We start from the raw sequence: 17,811 nt of genomic DNA on the forward strand, positions 1-17,811 counted from the left end.
AGAAAGCACAGATAAAGAATACAAAATTACATGAGACCACAATAATCAATCAATTTACATAAGAGAGATTCCCAATGGCCAAATTTGGGACATATGAGGATCTAAAAATTATGTCTGTAAATAATTGTAATACATGGAATAATAGAAATCCATGCCTCCATAAGATACTGAAACAAGGGAAAAAGAGTATCTGCCACCTTTGTAGGTGACTCTTATTGTCAGGGTCACCTAGGGGGACACTTGGGAGGCAGGCCTTGGGAGTCTGTTTCAGAGGTGCTGCCCCTGGCTGAAGCCAAGAGTCCCTGGCCTGGGACCATGTCCCTGCTCTTCTCTAAGTGATGCAGGGAAGGCCCCGCAGGTGGGGAGGGCTTTTAGATGCATCTGTTTTCATCCCTGCACTGTGGAGATGGGTAGACAGAGCTCGCTGACTCATTCGAGGGGACAGATGTTGGCATCAGAGTTAGGACCCTTGGTTCCTGACAATTCAAATATCTTTCCATTACCAAGTGTTTCTTCACTGGAAGGAAAGTCTCCAAACTTTTGACGATTCCCACACCCCAGGGTCAGTATAAGCATAAAATGAGATTTGTACGTGGAAAGGCAAATCAGTGCCTGGTTCGTAGTTGGTGCTAATGAACGTTTAGTCAACATGTGATTTGGGAAACCAAATCTAACAGCTTAAATTTTTTTGGATTATAATACAACCTCATTGTAAAAAAAAATTCAAAAAAACATGATTTTATAATAAAGATCACTCCTGATTACACCCCCAAAGAACAAATGGAGAAGCTGAATCCTTAAGAGCCCATGTCCTATCTCCTAGCCTTAGTTCTGCATTTTTACAGATTTCCCCATCACTCTGTTTCTGCACTATCATGGTCTCTTAGACTTTACTGATAATGGCTTTTTATCCTTATCCACAGGCATTTATTGAGCTCCTTCTGAATGTACCTGGAAATACCTATTGACCACTAGGCAAACAGCAGTTGTCCGCTTTAAAGCAGGGCTTCTCGACCTTAGCATTACTGACGTTTTGGGCAAACAGTTCTTTATCACGGAGGCTGTGCTGTGCACTGGAGGATCCACTAGATGACAGTAACACCCTTCAGTAACTGTCTCCAGAAATGGCCAAGTGAGTCCTGGAGAGCACAAGGACTTCAGGTGGAGAACTACTGTTTTAAGGACAACTGGTGGAGCTACCTGTTCCCTGCAGCTTTGGACATTTAGTGGTGGCAACCACCCATGCCCACCACCACCTCGTACCAGTGGAGCAGTCCTTAACTCCAGCTTGCTGGCAAGCTAGCATGTTTTCAGTACAGTCAGTGGCTTCTCTCCAGAATTAATGACTTCCCCTAAGCCCACCTCTCGGCCTCCCTCACCCAGCACTAGGTACCTCCTCCTCTGAGTCGAGCCAGGTGGGAAGTTCCCTAACCTTTAAAGAATAGTGCTTCAAAACAGTGGTTCTTTCAAAGCTCTCATGGTTCCTGGAGTCAAGCTCACACAACCTCACTCTCATTCTCTGTCTTCAGAGTTCGCAAATCCTACAGACTGATTCACTGGACTTGGCGATTTTTTTCTAAGATATGGATCCCACCAAAAGACCTCTGAGCTTATTGTCAAGTCAGAAACGAAGCTGATCTCCTCATGGGGCTTCCTGGTCTTCAGACAACCTTGTTTTTGTCCTTTGATTTGCCAATGGCATTCAAAACATTCTCATTTCTGCTTTGATGAAATCTCAACTTGTTCTGGTTCTTTTCTATTATATGCTAACAGGGTGTGAAAGACCATTCCTCATCTTCCAACAGTCTAGGCTACCGTATATCTTTTTTGTGGCTTTATTCATTTATTCTGTCAGTAAAAAATGTTTTCTTACAACAGTACCTGCTGGGTCTGGGATTTGATGTTGCGCTACTTACAAGCAACGGAGGTTGGTCTGTTACTGTTCCATGGATACTGGCAGGGGACGTGAGACAGGTTCCTGGGTCGGGGCAAAGGACTTGATGAGCCATGGCACAGCCAGCAACACAAACTCCAGTTCTCCTTGCCCTGCCAGTCCCTTGGTGGAACCTTGAGTGGCCAGAGGGTGCCTGCCCAAACAGTGGGTTGCCAGAAGAGGACCTGGAGCTGGACAACCCACTGTTTTATAGCAAGCAGTAGGCAAGCCCATACTCCTTCCAAGACATGACTCTGTCCCTCAAGTAGCTTGCTACAAATGCAGTGTGGAGGGGCGGCCTGGGTGAAGAGCAGGCAGGCCTCTGTGTTCCTGACACAGCCAGCAAAACAGCCAGCTGGAATGCAAGAGACCCACGGAAAACATTCTCCCAAAAGGGGAACTCATTCTTCCTACTTGCTTGCAGAAAGGGATTTAAAATCGAATAGGTTGGGAAAATTGAGTTACACACAGAGGAAAAACAGGGCCATTTTCACCCCTCACTGTTCAGTTCCACCAGCCATCACTCTTTTTTTACTTTGACTACTTTATAGACTGTGGGGTCGGGTGCGGTGGCTCATGCCTGTAATCCCAGCAGTTTCGGAAGCCGAGGTAGGTGGATCACCTGAGGTCAGGAGTTCGAGACCAGCCTGGCCAACCTGGTGAAACCCCATCTTGACTAAAGATACAAAAAAAATTAGTCGCGCATGGCGGTGTGCACCCGTAATCCCAGCTACTCGGGAGGCTGAGGCAGGAGAATCGCTTAAACCCGGAGGCCGAAGTTGCAGTGAGCTGACATCATGCCACTGCACTCCAGCCTGGGCCACAGGGTGAGACTGTCTCATAAATAAACAAACAAGACTGTGAGATTCTGGATTCCCAGTTGTTAGGCAGGGATCTACGGATTCTCTCAGCGAAGAGGTAGACCAGTGGTGCCGGGAGAGGCTGCTGTGCACAGCCTGTCAACCCTGCCCACTGGGGTCGGGGGTGGGGGTGCCCATAGACCATCTCCCTGGGGCTGAAGCCCATGACAGAAGTAGATTACGCTGCCTCTTCTCTATGTGAGTAGACCCAGGAGTCTCACGTCCCCTGCCAGTATCCATGGAATAGCAAGAGAGTAACTTAGTTGCTTGTAAGTAGGGCAATGTCAAATCCCAGACCCAGCAGGTACTTTTGTTAAGAAAACATTTTTAGAATGACAGAGTAAGACAATGAATAAAGCCACCAAAAGAAATAAGAAAGTGAATAAAGTCACTAATAAGAAAACGAATAAAGCTACGTTGTTCCAGCCAGTGCCTCTGTGAGTCATCTTTCTTGGTGACCCCAACACCTACAAACCATGCAGTGTTGACATCCTGGGACTGCTGCTCCGGGTGGGAGGTAACTGATGGCACCTGCTTGACAAGGAGACTGACCTTTTCTTCCACCATGCCTTCATCTCTCCTCTCCAAATCCTGACACTTTTTCCACTATATTTGTAAAAGTTATGTGATTATATGACTATAGCTCTTCTGTGATATCTACAGGTTGATACAAGTAATTAAAAATCAAAACATCAAGGTATCTGAGAACCACATGGTGCCTGTGACCGCTGAGGATATATACACTATGTTGCCACTTGAAGGAGAATCTTGCAGGTGGATTCTCTTATTTTCTTTCACATTCCCTCTGCTGTTCCTGGCTTACAGTCGGCGACCATGCTCTGAGGAGCCTGTGCCATCTCCATTTCCCCATCCCTTTTTCACTTTCCTGGCTGCTGTCTCACACCAGTCAAATCCGAATATCCGGGAGGCGGACACAGGGCGAGTGTCTGCTTCTTGCACCTCCCAGGTGGTTATGATTTGCTTCCTGGACTGCAACACTGACCTATGGAACTGAAATGATGAATTCATGTCAGAAAGAAGTAGGATTTGGGGAAGAATTCATTACCTGGACCATTTTCAGCAGCTGGAATAAAAAGCACTTAACAACAACAATAAAAATCACACACAAAGGCCAAAAAGTGTTTTGAAAAAGTGCTTTGAGAATTTACTGTACAGTTTTTTTTAAACAATTTATTTGTATGTTGGCTTCTACATGCTCTTACATTCGTGTAAAACATTTATACATATTCTTTACAATTTGTACATATATTAAATGGCTATAGCATAAACATTGTTCTATGGGATTTTATAGAAGAAAAATCAAGTGGGGAAAATTACTCATGAAACATTAACAAAAACCCGCAATATTAAAGAACAAAATGTTCTCATATTCATTTGATTTCCTCATCTACTTATTTTTGGTGTCGTTTTATTGATGCTGGCCCAGACTTTCCATTTCCCATAATCATTAGGTCAGAAAAATGAAAGCGGTGGGAGGGAACGCAGTAAGGCACCTGTGGGAGACGGAAGCGCTCCTCCGCAGAAGCGAGACGGTGGCTGCCAGTGTTGAGTTAGAGCTGTCGGTGTGCCAAGGTCCTGTTTTGCTTCATGCCATTCACTGAAGTGCTGGTGCTCAGAAACATCCTGTGTGAAGTTTCGGATGCAGTCAGGAAGGGCACTGGTCTGTTCTTTCTTTCCAACCTCAGAGTCCTCAGAATTCTGTATGCTGTTCAGGCTGCAACCCTTCTCAGTCCCTACACTTTTCCATCTAATGGGGAGGGCAGGGGTGCTACACTGTGCTTTTTCTCTTTGCTGATTACACCAACTGGCCACGAACCCGCCATCCAAACCAAGCAGTGTGCCATCCCCGTAACAGCCCTTCTCATCACGTCGGAGGAGCAGCCAAAGAATAAGAAGGGACGAGAGGCTCCGGGGTGCTGCATGTGGTGCCCCCCTCCCCCGAGGCCCTCCTGAGCACAGCCACTCACCCGTTAGACCAAAGCCACAAAACTCTCTAAAAAGTCCCTCAATTCTTCTAATGTATTCTTTATGGCATAAAACCTGCCTTAACCATGATTAGGAAGAAAGTGCAAAGAGAGAAAGCACTGGTCCTCACATAAGAGCAACACATCAGAAACGACGCTGAGGACACGGGTGGCCAGTGGTATCTGCTCATCTGCCAGGCTGTGGGGTCCCCCTGGAGAGACATGGGATGGTCCACCTGCCACACACCATGATGGCGCTGGCAGCCCCGGGGGCCCCCGGCCTCCTCCATCCTGAAGTGTAAGCACTTGAGCCGTAACTGTGGCAATGAAAGGCATAAAGACTTCCCTCAATGATAGGAACCCCAGAGGACTGAAAAGAGTTATAAAAATATACAAACATAGATATTTTTTATTCTGGCATAGTTCATATTTTTAAGAAAGTAATTAGTAATTATCTGACACCAGGTAAGAACTGGAAGATTGGGGGAGACTTATAAATTATATGACATATAATTTATAAGACATATAAATTATGACTCTGTGTAAAATATCAGTGGGGAGAAATCCCTCATTTTCCTTGAAAATTCTAGTAACTTTTAAGTACTTTCCAAAAATAGAGACGATTTCCACTGGTTTAAATAATGGATGCGGAAATGAACAAAAGACCATCCCTAAATAACTGATGCATTTAGGGTGGCTAATAAAATAAATGCAGTTTTTTGCAACTCTGTTTCTTTTTGGTTTTCTTTTTTTTCTGAATAATAGGGGAAAAAAAGTTTTGAATTGCATTGCCCCAAGTCAGGAGAAAGCGCTCAGCATTCTCTTCAAGGCCCGCTCTGTCCTACATCACCGGAAAACGGCTGAGGGCCTGCCTCAGCTTTTCTGCAATCTGACAAGAAAGCAAAACAAAATAACGTTGAGATATCACTCCCATTACGACCTCACAGTATTCTTTATTCACAACTCCAACAAGTTAAACATTACACAAATTCCAATTCTTTAACTGGTCTTTCTGGCACCAGCCCTGCCCCGCGTTCCTGCTGGAGAGACCTTAACCCCGAATGGCACTGGCAGCACGGAGGCCCGAGCTGGCCCTGGTGGTCCCTTCCCGCCGGGGGGCGTCTGCACGTGCTCCCCGCCTCTGCCCTAGCGGCGCTTCCAGACGACCTGCTTTTCCTCAGATGAGCTGGGGGCTCAGGCCTTCATGCTTGCCTAGAGCCCCCTCCTTTCCTGGAGGAGTATGAGCTTCCAGAATCCCCTGAAGGCTGTGTCGCCCTGGCCACACCCTGCTCTGTCACTGCTGGGTGTGCAGACAGCACGAGCCTGCCTGTGAAGCTAAGGAGGCGCTGCAGTGGTCTATGCACCAGGGCCTCCTGCTCCTTAAGGCGCAGCTGTCTTATCCATCCCTGGATGCTAAACATCCAGAGTGAGGGCTTGGTATATAAGAAACACTCAATATATGTCTGCTCCACGAACACATACACAAATTTTAATAACTTAAGGGTTACTGTGCCATAAAACTTAGATTGGAAACCTGACAATGTTGTATCAGCTACTTAGGTTTATGCAAAGACAGTGATGAAATACACGGTTTTCTATTCTGAATTACAATGTCATAAATAACTATATCATACTTGGACTTGAAAATCAATAAATCAACATTATCAAAATTCTGAGTTTCCCGTGCATTATTTTCTCACACAGACAAATGTAATGTGTTATATTCTAATATACAATGAAAGGCAAATCCACAATGGCACCACCTGACGGGAAAAGTGTGCATTTAAAGAGCACAGGGCCCATGTCCTGTAAGGGAGGACAGCGTTTAGGTGAGCTCCTCCCATAAGTTAGTCTCCCAAACCAACTGTACAAGACACAGTTCACAAATATGCGTTAGGTACATATCAAGCACAGTTCTCCTTTAAGAACTGGCTGCTGGAGACAGGCGTTTTCAGCAGTGTCCAGTTTGCAGAGGCCACCAGTATGGCTGGGAGCAGAGGGCTTGCAAACCACTCCCCATGAACATGGCTTAGATCCCATGGCCAGAGGAGAGCTGGGTAGGCAGCAAGGCCGCCAGTGGAAGCTGGATTCTACATTACAGAACTTACCTGCAGGTGCCTGAGGTGGACATGCTACTAGATCTTTGTTTTCTGATAAACAACAAAATTACTAGGCAGAGGTAAGAAAAATTTAAGTTTCCGTTATTGTTTTGTGAAGAAAACCGTTCCAGGTCTCACTTTTTTTTCTTTCTCTGCAATTTCCATGGCGCACTGTGAAAACCTCATTCATGAAAAGCAAAGGCTGCCTTTGGTTTCCTGTGTGGTGCCAGGCTCCTGTTCCAGCTGCCAATGGAGCCCCAGGGACGGCTGGGTGACCTCATCTCATTCAGAACCGTTCCTGGTGCACAGAGGCACAGAGAGGCTGTGACACGGGGGAAGGGGCCACACAATAAGGAACGTCTTGGGGCCTTGCAACTAGCATCCAAGATCCTGCTTCAGAAGAAAACCTTTTTTAACCCAGTGTTACCCAAAAAGCAAAGGGCAGACAGAATTAGGAGATTAAAAATATCCTGCCCAAAATTTAGGCTCCTTTGGTTTCTTACTTAGGATTAAAGAATACAAACAGATTAACTTTACATGGTCAAAGTGCTTTACCAGGAACCCTCTCCTCAAGTACATGTGAAAGGCACGCGGACGCCCACTCACCGTTTCGTAAAACTGCACTTGCTGCTCCAGGTACAGGCGGATGACACTGTTGTAATCATAGATTCGATTACTGTGAAAGTGATTCATCTCAGCTACAACCAAAACCAAAACATCAATCAGTTTTCCCTCCAAGTTTTCAAATGGCAACACCTGGTTTCTCTGTTCAGTTACAATTAATCATCAACCAGACCTAATCTGGTTGGCTGCGGTACAGTGTCAGCTCTTGGCACATCACTTTACTAAGGGTTAGAAAAACAAGTTGAGCTGGGCACAGTGGCTCACATCTGCAATCCCAGCACTTTGGGAGGCAAGGTGGGTAGATCACCCGAGGTCAGGAGTTCAAGACCAGCCTGGCCAGCATGGCAAAACCCCAACTCTACTAAAAATACAAAAATCAGCCGGGTATGGAGACAGGTGCCTGTAATCCCAGCTACTCTGGAGGCCGAGGCAGGAGAATTGCTTGAACTCGGGAGGTGGAGGTTGCAGTGAGCCAAGATTGCACTACTGCACTCTAGCCTGGGTGACAGAGCAAGACTGTCTCAAACAAAACGAAACAAAACGGTTAATGACAAACATTACTTTTCAGTACACGAATGACTTACACTGACTTGCATAATCAAAATGATAAAATCCAATACAGATAAATCACCCACATGTGGGCTATTACTCTAACAGAACTGATCAAAGAGAAACTACTTGGTCATACTCGCTACAGATGACTGCAGTTCACAGCTTCCAGTGCGTCTGCATGGGACCTAGCGAGGCACCTGGGGGCCCTGCCCCGCTCCCTTCTGTGCAGCAATTGCTTCAGCAGGTTTCTGGTGAAAGGCTGGGCAGCATGTGGGACAGCGGGAGGCCCTTCCTCAGTCCGGGGAGCTTTGCTGTCCATGAACACCAGCGGCGCCATCAGAACCCAGCCTCTCACAGGGCAGAAGGACTGGATGCTGAGGGAGATCTTTCTTCATCTTTGCTGAATACCTGGATTCCTTATTCCTCTGTGCCCCTCTGCCCCTACCCCCAACTCTGGAGGAGTCTTCGTCATCAGAGGGCCTCCTTGCCTCCGTTGGATGCCTCCTACTCCGCCTTCTCCCAAACCCTCCAGGCTGAGAAAGCCAGTGGCTGCACAGATTCCCATGACACACACTGTTCTACATTTTACATTCAGTTATTTGAAGTTGTACAAAGCTTTGTGTTTGTCAATTTGGATAACCTCAAACACAAGTTCAAAACCAAATTTCCCATTTCAAACCCTTCAAAACCCAAAACTTCAATCAGGTTTCCTCGTTTTTGCTGTAGTGGCCTTGGCTCTGGACACGTCCTTGTCCATCTCTTTCTCCCATGAATGCCCCAGTCTTGAAAGCTGTTCTTTGGAAAAGCCTGCAAATCTGTTTCCTTCTCTTCTCCCCAGTACCACATCTTTAGGTCCTCAAAGCTCAGACTACAACAGTGATGGTCTTCTGGTTGGGCTCTTGGACAGTGTCTGCATTTTCCAATCTCCTCTCCATAACCAGCAAATCCTTCTCCCTTGAAGATTGATTTTTTTTTTAACTCCCTTTTAACGGCTTCTTAATGCCCACATCAAGTCTAGAGTTTTCAAGTTCTTTCACAATCAAAATTTATTTCCCAATAACCTCTAAGTACGTTTTACTCTTTCACGCCCATGACACAATCTAGCACCACGATTTTGTGGCTTTTGTTCCTAACAGAACACGCTCTCCATTCTTTGCCCATGCAAATGCCATCCACCCATCCGCCAATGGGAAAAATCCACCTGCTGCTCTCATCTGCTCAAAAACACTCAAACCTATACAAATTCATGTCTTTTTTGTTTTTTTTTAAACACAAAAAAACTGTGCCTAAAATGACATACCCAAACCCCTTCACATTCCATGATCCCAAGGCATGCAGGTTACAGACTGCTAAAAGCTGAGCTCTGGCATTTAATAGAGCATTATGATATCACAGATTGCAAAAGGAATCTTCAATGTCTCTCAGAAATAATAAAATGTGCAGTTTTAATCAAGCTGTCATTCACAGTTAGATAAGGTGGACAGGTAAAAAATTAAATAAATATTACAGACTTTCATTAGCACTGGGATCCTGCAAACAAGGGGCTCACAAGCGTCTCAATTACTTATCAGACGCTCACATCTGGATTTCTCTAGCAAGGGAAACTTTGCTGGGGAAAAAAAAAACCTCCACCAGCACCTCGTAAGGACCCTTTCATCTTACCTTGCAATGCGTAAGACATGGTGCTGACTCTCTTCACCATGTTCTGTTTGTCTTGTGGGGTGATTTTACTTGTGGCAACGAGTTTGTCACTTTCTTTCACTTTTTCTATGGCTCCCTGTGAAATACAAAACACAACAGTATGAATAAAGCTGAAATGATCAGTCATTAAAATACAACAATGCTAATATATTCTGTAACTGATTTGCTACTGAACAGGAAATACCTCCACAAAACAAGAAGAGAGGAAAGCATCTAAATTTAACTTCCTTCAAGTCCCTTGGAAGCAAAAAGGCTGCTATTCTTGAAAAAATGTCACTAAGCTAAAATGAACAGTTTTATGCTACAACAAGAGAGAAAAGCAAATAGCACACCATCTCCATAATATTCAGAAGCCGGTGCCATTTGAAGAGTAGCACATAATGGAAATCAGGCATTAGCAGGTTTTGAAAGTCACGTGCCTAGGTCCAGGGCAGCGTGCGCACACAGGCACTTTCTCTCTCTTCTTTTATACAACAGAATATTTTATAAGCGAGTGCCTAAGTGTGCTGATTGTAAGTCCTGGGCTTTCCTTTGATTTTTTAAGAGGCGCTGAATCCATTTAAAGACTTAGATGGAAGTGGCTGGAAAGGCTGCCAAACATTTCTCACTCCAGTATCATCATGCTGCTCGTTATTTAGGACTGTCTGGAAAGAACAACTCTATACTCATGCATTAATGAGGCTCCAGGCCTACAACTCGGATGCTGCTGGCATACATTTCGACAACAAGCTAATTGTTCTGAGATTTATATTAAGTTATCTGAGGTTGTACAAACCTAATTTACCTATAGTACCCCTTCATGATATTTAAGTTATAAAGCAGAATGCTAACATGGCCACATGCCAGGACTGTTAAGATCACAGACCAGCCCTTTGCAGACATTTTCCTAACAAATCCAAGTATATCACAATATACTAGACTACTATGGTTGACATAAAATACTCACAACTCATGCCTGAGGTGATGTACAGACTTTTTAAAAAGGGAGAGAAAACCAGAATTCATTATGTGAGAACACCCCAAACCAATTTTAAAATTCAGTTACAAAACCTTTCTAATGGGAATTACAGATTCTTCTTTAATAATAAAGATAAACATATAAAACCAGTACTACTGTGCATGTCTGCCTGCTTCACCTGCTGTTGTCCTCTGTAAATGTCTACAATCAGGTTACCTTGTGAGTGCCAATGATGTCAGGGAAGCAGCCAAGAAAACCTTTATACTCGTGATTACATTCCATCAGGAAATGGAGATCTTTCTTTGGCTATAACAAGATACAAGCTGATTGTTACTAGCAGAGAAATTCCGAAAATCAAGGAAAAGAGAACCATTATATGCAAAGACTGTAAATCCTGCATGTGCTACACTAAATTACTGAGTGTTAAGCATTCAGATCACTTTTTCTAAAAGAAAGTAGCTCCCAAGACTGCCTTTCTTTGACTCATATGTTGTAAAGAAAATGACAATACATCATGTAATTTTTAAGTTGGTTTGTAAAATTATTTTGTCGTGGCCCAAAATATACCACCATGAAGGAAGGAAGTTCAGCTAATGCTGCAGGTTTACATACAAACAAATGAGTCGCTGTAGTTTAACTTCTAAATATGAGCAGAGAATGTAAAAATGTTACTAAAACACCCAGTAATCATTTTAAGTGGCAATTTTAAATTTTTCAATTTTTCTGAATTGTAATTTTAATAGCTATGTTACTCACATCTCTAAAATGAATGCATTTTTAGAAGTATTAGCAAAGTAGCCCATAACTACATTAGTGTGTGTACACATGTGTGCATCCATAAACATAGCTTTAAGTCATCTGAAAAAAAATTTTTTTTAATTAAGGGATTAGAAAATAACTTAGATTCTTCTTAAGGGAACTTATTATCTGTTACCTAAAAAAAAAAAAAAAAACCAGCCAGGAGCGATGGCTCAAGCCTGTAATCCCAGCACTTTGGGAGGCCGAGACGGGCAGATCACAAGGTCAGGAGATCAAGACCATCCTGGCTAATACGGTAAAACCTCGTCTCTACTAAAAAAATACAAAAACCTAGCCAGGCGAGGTGGCGGGCGCCTGTAGTCCCAGCTACTCGGGAGGCTAAGGCAGGAGAATGGCGTAAATCCGGGAAGCGTAGCTTGCAGTGAGCTGAGATCCGGCCACTGCACTCCAGCCTGGGTGACACAGCAAGACTCCGTCTCAAAAAAAAAAAACAAAAACAAACAAACCTGAAATTGGGGTACTAAAGATTCCAATAAAAGCTATGTAGCTACGACAAGAACCTGCCCTGTCCTGGGGACTGTAGCAGGTGTTTTTTTTTTTTAATGAGCTGTTAAATCTTGAGAACCACATAGGGTAGGCACTACCACTGCAGATTAACAGATGAGGAAACCACAGCTCAGAGAGGCTAAGCAATGGTCCATACAGATCTGAGCCAGCGTTCTTTCCTGTTCATTAGAATCCCCTGATGGCTAAGAACAGATCAGAGGCATCAATACTGGGGTACACTCATTTAGATTTCTTTTCTTCTGAGACAGGGTCTCACTGTGTCACCCAGGCTAAAGTGCAGTGGTATGATCTCGGCTCACTGCAGCCTCGACTGCCCGGGCTCAAGCGATCCTCCTACCTCAGTCTCCCGAGTAGCTGGGACTACAGGCATACACCACTACACCCGGCTGATTTTTTTGGGTTCACTGTGTTGCCCAGGCTGGTCTCGAACTCCTGGACTCAAGAAATTCACCTGCCTTGGCCTCTCAAAGTGCCAGATTACAGTTGTGAGCCACTGTGCCTGGCCTATTTAGATTTCTTGATGACAAATTTATCCATCCACTTTGTCTTAATCTAAGAAACCATGATTAAATACAATTAACAAAGATACCCAGAAACAGAAAAGAGGAGGGTACTTATTTGGGAAGTTTGTCTTAAAACATGTTTTAAATCAAATATGTGGACTAGACAGCATCAAATCGTAACTGGAATTGTGTGATTATGTTAGTACCTGTTCTGCCACGAGACTGGCAATTTCTTCATAAGTCTTTCCTGCTTCTGTTATTGCATCATTGAGATCTGTTTCACCTGAAAATGATCAATTTTATCAGTGGTTATAAGTTATACATATTTTCTTTTTACTTGTTAAAAATTTTATTATTGATTTTATTGGTAAATTTTATTATACAAACTTTCAAACATTTTCAAAACTAGTGGGAACAGAATGAATGCCCATCACCCACCGTCTGCCTTCCCCACTGGCAGCTCTTGCCAGCCTGTGTTCATCTACACCCCGACCCGCTTTCACCGGATATCAGTATCTCATCCATCAATCCTGCCTAACAGATGAGGACTCTAAAACATGAGGCAGTACCATTATGACACCTAAGACGAGACTGTCACTCTGCTATAATGAGGCCTCTCAGGGCGAGCTGGCTGCTTGAATCAGGATGTAAAGGTCCACACAGCACAGAACTGATGCGTTTCTTAACTCTGTGGATTCTTCTCCCTTGGCCCCTTTTTTCCCTGCACGTTTCTTTTCGTGGGGTGTTGAACTTGTTGTGTGCCTTGGTGCCTGCATTCTGGATGCTGCTGGCTGCATCTCTGGTGATATTTCACACACTCCTCTGTCCCTGTATTCTCTTTACACTAGCTATTAGACCTAGAGGCCTGATCAGAGTCACACGCCACCAGTTCCAGTTATTTCTACTCTTAGAATGTTAGAAAATGATCGTTATCTAGAATGACCATTGTCTGGATCTTTTATTTTATTATTATTTTTTTCTTTTTTGAGACAGAGTCTTGCTCTGTTGCCCAGGCTGGAGTGCAGTGGCGCGATCTCAGCTCACTGCAAGCTCCGCCTCCCAGGTTCACACCATTCTCCTGCCTCAGCCTCCCGAGTAGCTGGGACTACAGGCACCTGCCACCACACCCAGCTAATTTTTTGTGTTTTCAGTAGAGATGTGGTTTCACTGTGTTGGCCAGGCTTGTCTCGAACTCCTGACCTCAGGTGATCCACCCACCTCGGCCTCCCAAAGTGCTGGGATTACAGGCGTGAGCCACCGCACCTGGCCAAGGATCTTTTATTTTAGTATGAGTTTGCAAAACAGTGTTATTCTATTTCTACCATTCCTTCTTTATTGGCTGAAATATTTCCATAAGGATCAACTTTCCTCTATCAATAATATTCTGGTTACCCAGAGGTAGAGTTTGAATAGGAAAAGCATGTTAAGTGCTTAATTCTTTTTTCTCTTTACAGTTTTCAAAGTAATGAGTTAATCCCCTACCATTCTCTAAAAGTAACTGAGATTAATTTCTTAAAAAGCATCTTTATAATTCTGGATTTAAAAATATTTGATATACTTCATTCCGCATTAATTATCATTTTCACTAATACTCAAATTTTCTTTTCTTTGGCCAGTGGTAGGCTCTTCCAATTGGTATTTAAGTCTTTTGATAGGAACCCTGGTTCATTGTGGTAGGAAGTGAACCTTATGATTGGTGCCAGGGAACGCTTCTTGCTACTGGATTGGGTAATTGTTTCTAGGGCTTTAACAGAAAGGCAAATTGTGTGTATATATATTTAAAAAAAAATTTTTTTTTTTTTTACTTTTTTAAGAGGGAAAACACATAATGAGCTCACACTGATGTTTCCAAAGCAAATTTATGACTTTAGGGGTTTTCTTCATTTATTTTAAAACTTTATTTTAAAAATCTTAATTGCTAACAACAGTAACATAATTACATATTTGATTTATCCTACAATATGAAAACAGTTTTAGAAATTTTAGATTAACAATACCAACATGATATTGACTACACGTTTAGTGAAAATAACTAACATTCTTATAGTCTTCCTGACCTTGAGGCATCTGCTCCTGGGGGCATATAAAATGCCATTTTAAGGTGCTTTGAAATAATTCCTCTGTGTGCTATGCCTTCATCTTGATGTATCAAGTCATTTGTTTTATTTTGCTTTTGATTAGGAATTTTTTTCCATTTTGATTTAAATTTGTTTTCTAATAATTATGTAAAGCATTCACATTATTCCAAAGTCAACTCTACAAAACAAGATATAATCAGAAGTTTACCTTCCAAGTCTCTCTCCTCCCCCATAATCATTTAAGAATTTTTATCACTTATATTTCCATATGATCATCCATAACAATACGCAATGTTTCACGGTTTTGTGCAGGGGCCATGCTAACAGTCTATATTATTTCAAGTTAGTACATGAACTGTTAAAGGAGCACTGGAAGTTATTTTTACTATAATCAGAATATTCCTAGGATTCAAACTCATTTACATTATTGCAAGATCGCATAGTATAGCACTGCTCAAAGACACCAACACATCTGAGCAAGTGGATGTGATGAGACACAGTACTCAACACTGCTGACCACTGTCCTTTGTGATGGGAGAAAAGCCAGTCAACAGGAACTTGAATGCTTCCTTAAAATAGTATCTTAAGTAGAATGATATTCAACATAAAACATACATTGAGTATTTTTAATACTTGAAAAAGTGGTATCTGCAATATGAATATTTAATTATGTATTGACAATTACAGTCAGGAAAATGTTAAAGGATCACGAGGCAGCTCCCAGTGGGGAGCCCATGGATGAGCCTGTGGAGCCGGGCACAGTGTCTCAGGTTCACGCTCTGCGGCCCACCTTCTCCCCAGGCTGCCCCTGCTGCTGTGCTGCCTCACCCCTGCTGCCACCGGCATCCTTTTCTACTCCACCTTGCTCCATATCATTATGTTTCCTTACTTCTATGCTGCTTCAGGCTAAAATTACACAGACTATCAACTCTGGAGAGGATCTGATCACTTTGAAGGTAGGTGAATTCTACCATATTTTTATGAGGATGAGTAACATATGAAAAGACTTACAGCACAAAGTAATTGAAGAACTTTTTAGAAACCATGTCCCAGATTACCAACTGTCTTCTTTTCCCCCTCTTTTCAAGACTTTTGGTTCAATTACCTGTATCCTCTACTAATAACAACATATTTCATGAATAGTTAGTGGTATCTTTGTCTCTTCTAGCACTTCCCAGGAAAAGAAGTGAATTGCTATTTTAAAATTCTATGATTCAGTGTTATAGCTCTTTTAGAATTTGTCTAGCAGGTTTTCCAGGTTGCAGGAAACCTCTCTCTGCAACAACAACAACAAAATGTATGATTCAGTTCAACATTGTTTCTAAGGTTTCTACGTGACTCCAAATTACTGGGGATCCCAGCAACAAATTCTGAAGTTACTAAAGGGGTAATTGTGGGGCTTCTATTTTCAATTAGGATATGGACACCGCAGGAAACTACTGCTCTTGCCATAATACAAAAATACCAAATCAACTAAAAAAGTCATGCTTTTCTCTCACTGAAGCACCATGAAAATGAAGAAATTCAAATCAACTAAATTCAGAAAAGGGTGCGCCCTGCCCCGCGACGTGATGGGCTTCCCGGGGGCATGTGGGCTAGCACGAGGCACGGGAAGCTGGAGGAGCCTCAAATGCAGAGCTGGTTCTCCCACAGGGACTTCTGTGGCCTAAGAGGTGACAGTGGGAAGCTATGGGCTAGGCTGAAGAACAGTAAGAGGGCTGTAAGGAAGGCAGATTGCAGCTGAGTTCTGACATGTAAGAAAGCATCAGGACCAACTGGCCAAAATTCCAGCATCTCTAGGACAAGTGTTCTCACCCTGTTGGGGCATCACAGAGCCACCATGCTAAAAGGGCTCCAAGGCATCTGCCTCCTCCCTAAGCAATGGGCGTGGCTCTCATCTCAGCTCTTCCATCACCCACTTGTTACCTGGGCCAAGATGCTTCTCTGTTCTGGCCTTGAGTTGCTAGTCTAGACCTCAAAGACCGCTTCTGGTCTAAAAGTGTCAACTGTAAGACATGGTAAGGCCAGGGCAATGAGAACTATTCCCATGTGGGAGCCCTAAATCTTACATTCTGGTGAGAAACTAATTTCTTGTTAGTTTATCATTAAAATATTCAGAAACTGACATCCAAAGCACTGTCCACCCTGAGTATCAGGACCAACACCTGTACCAATTCTATCACTTCTGTGACAGGAGATAACAGATTTAATAGGTGCCACCTAGCTGACAAATGCCTTTTCATTTTTTTTTTTTTTTCTTCTCATTGAGATGGGTGGGGTCTCACTCTGCTGCTCATATTGGAGTGCAGTGGTGTGATCATGGCACACCATAGCCTCAACCTCCTGGGCTCAAGCGATCCTCCTGCTTCAGCCTCCAGAACAGCTGAGACTACAGGTGTGCGACACCATGCCTGGCTAATTTTTATTATTTCTTTGTAGAGATGGGGTCTCCTTATGTTGCCTGGGCTCTTTTTCCTTTTAATAAAAAGAGCTAACTTGTACTCATTAAGTGCTGCCAATGTAAACCGTGAACTCTAAATTCCATGGGTAAGATACATATTTATAGGGTAAGCTGAAACAGTTATGAGTTAAGGAGAAAACAGGCAACACACACTTGCTAGTTGGTCAAATATTTTTCCTTGAAATGGCCTTGATGAAATCTGGCTTTTGTTTTTTTGAGACAGGGTCTTGCTCTGTCACCCAGGCTGGAGTGCACCGGTAAGATCACGGCTCAGTGCAACCTCTGCCTCCTGGACTTAAGTGATCCTCCCACCTCAGCCTCCCAAATAGCTGGGACTACCTGTATGCACCACCACACCCAGCTAATTTTTGATTTTTTGTAGAGATGGGGGTCTCACCATGTTGCCCAGCCTGGTCTCAAACTCCTGTACTCAAGTGATTTGCCCGCCTCAGCCTCCCAAAGTGTTGGAATTATAGGTGTGAGCCACTGTGCCCAGCCAGATCTGGCCTCTGTTAACAGGAAGACTTGGCAGAGAAATGAAACTGATGGCGTTGAAACAAAAATGCTACACCTGAGAGCAAAAAAAGGCGAACAAGCTAGCAAGAAAATACAAATTATAACAACCTTTGGCTTTTCTCAAAAGTCCTAGGATGAGGGTGCAAAAGTCCTTAGTGCAGCAGCCTAGCCAATTTACACACCAACAACCAGGGTGCTTCACTGAGGAGGGAGTT

At 43.3% G+C, this 17,811-nt stretch overlaps 1 protein-coding gene and 1 non-coding gene across 3 annotated transcripts in view; one reads left to right on the forward strand and one right to left on the reverse strand.

The window, feature by feature from the left end:
* Window positions 1-3,933: 3,933 nt before the first annotated feature.
* Window positions 3,934-17,811, reverse strand: part of SNX9 (sorting nexin 9) — a 123,636-nt gene continuing 109,758 nt past the window's right edge. For both annotated transcript variants that reach the window (XM_038001141.2, XM_008007691.3), the window contains exons 14-18: window positions 12,748-12,824; window positions 10,929-11,018; window positions 9,716-9,830; window positions 7,484-7,575; window positions 3,934-5,667 (exon numbers count right to left, since the gene is read on the reverse strand). In XM_038001141.2, coding sequence (XP_037857069.1) covers window positions 5,620-5,667; window positions 7,484-7,575; window positions 9,716-9,830; window positions 10,929-11,018; window positions 12,748-12,824 — 422 coding nt within the window. In that variant the 3' untranslated portion in view covers window positions 3,934-5,619. The remainder of the gene's footprint in view (window positions 5,668-7,483; window positions 7,576-9,715; window positions 9,831-10,928; window positions 11,019-12,747; window positions 12,825-17,811) is intronic.
* LOC119625485 (U7 small nuclear RNA) lies at window positions 15,835-15,893 on the forward strand. The gene has a single exon (XR_005241679.1). It is a non-coding gene; the product is annotated as a U7 small nuclear RNA (small nuclear RNA).

This window comes from Chlorocebus sabaeus, chromosome 13 (genome assembly GCF_047675955.1).
Source record: "Chlorocebus sabaeus isolate Y175 chromosome 13, mChlSab1.0.hap1, whole genome shotgun sequence".
Taxonomy (NCBI): domain Eukaryota; kingdom Metazoa; phylum Chordata; class Mammalia; order Primates; family Cercopithecidae; genus Chlorocebus; species Chlorocebus sabaeus.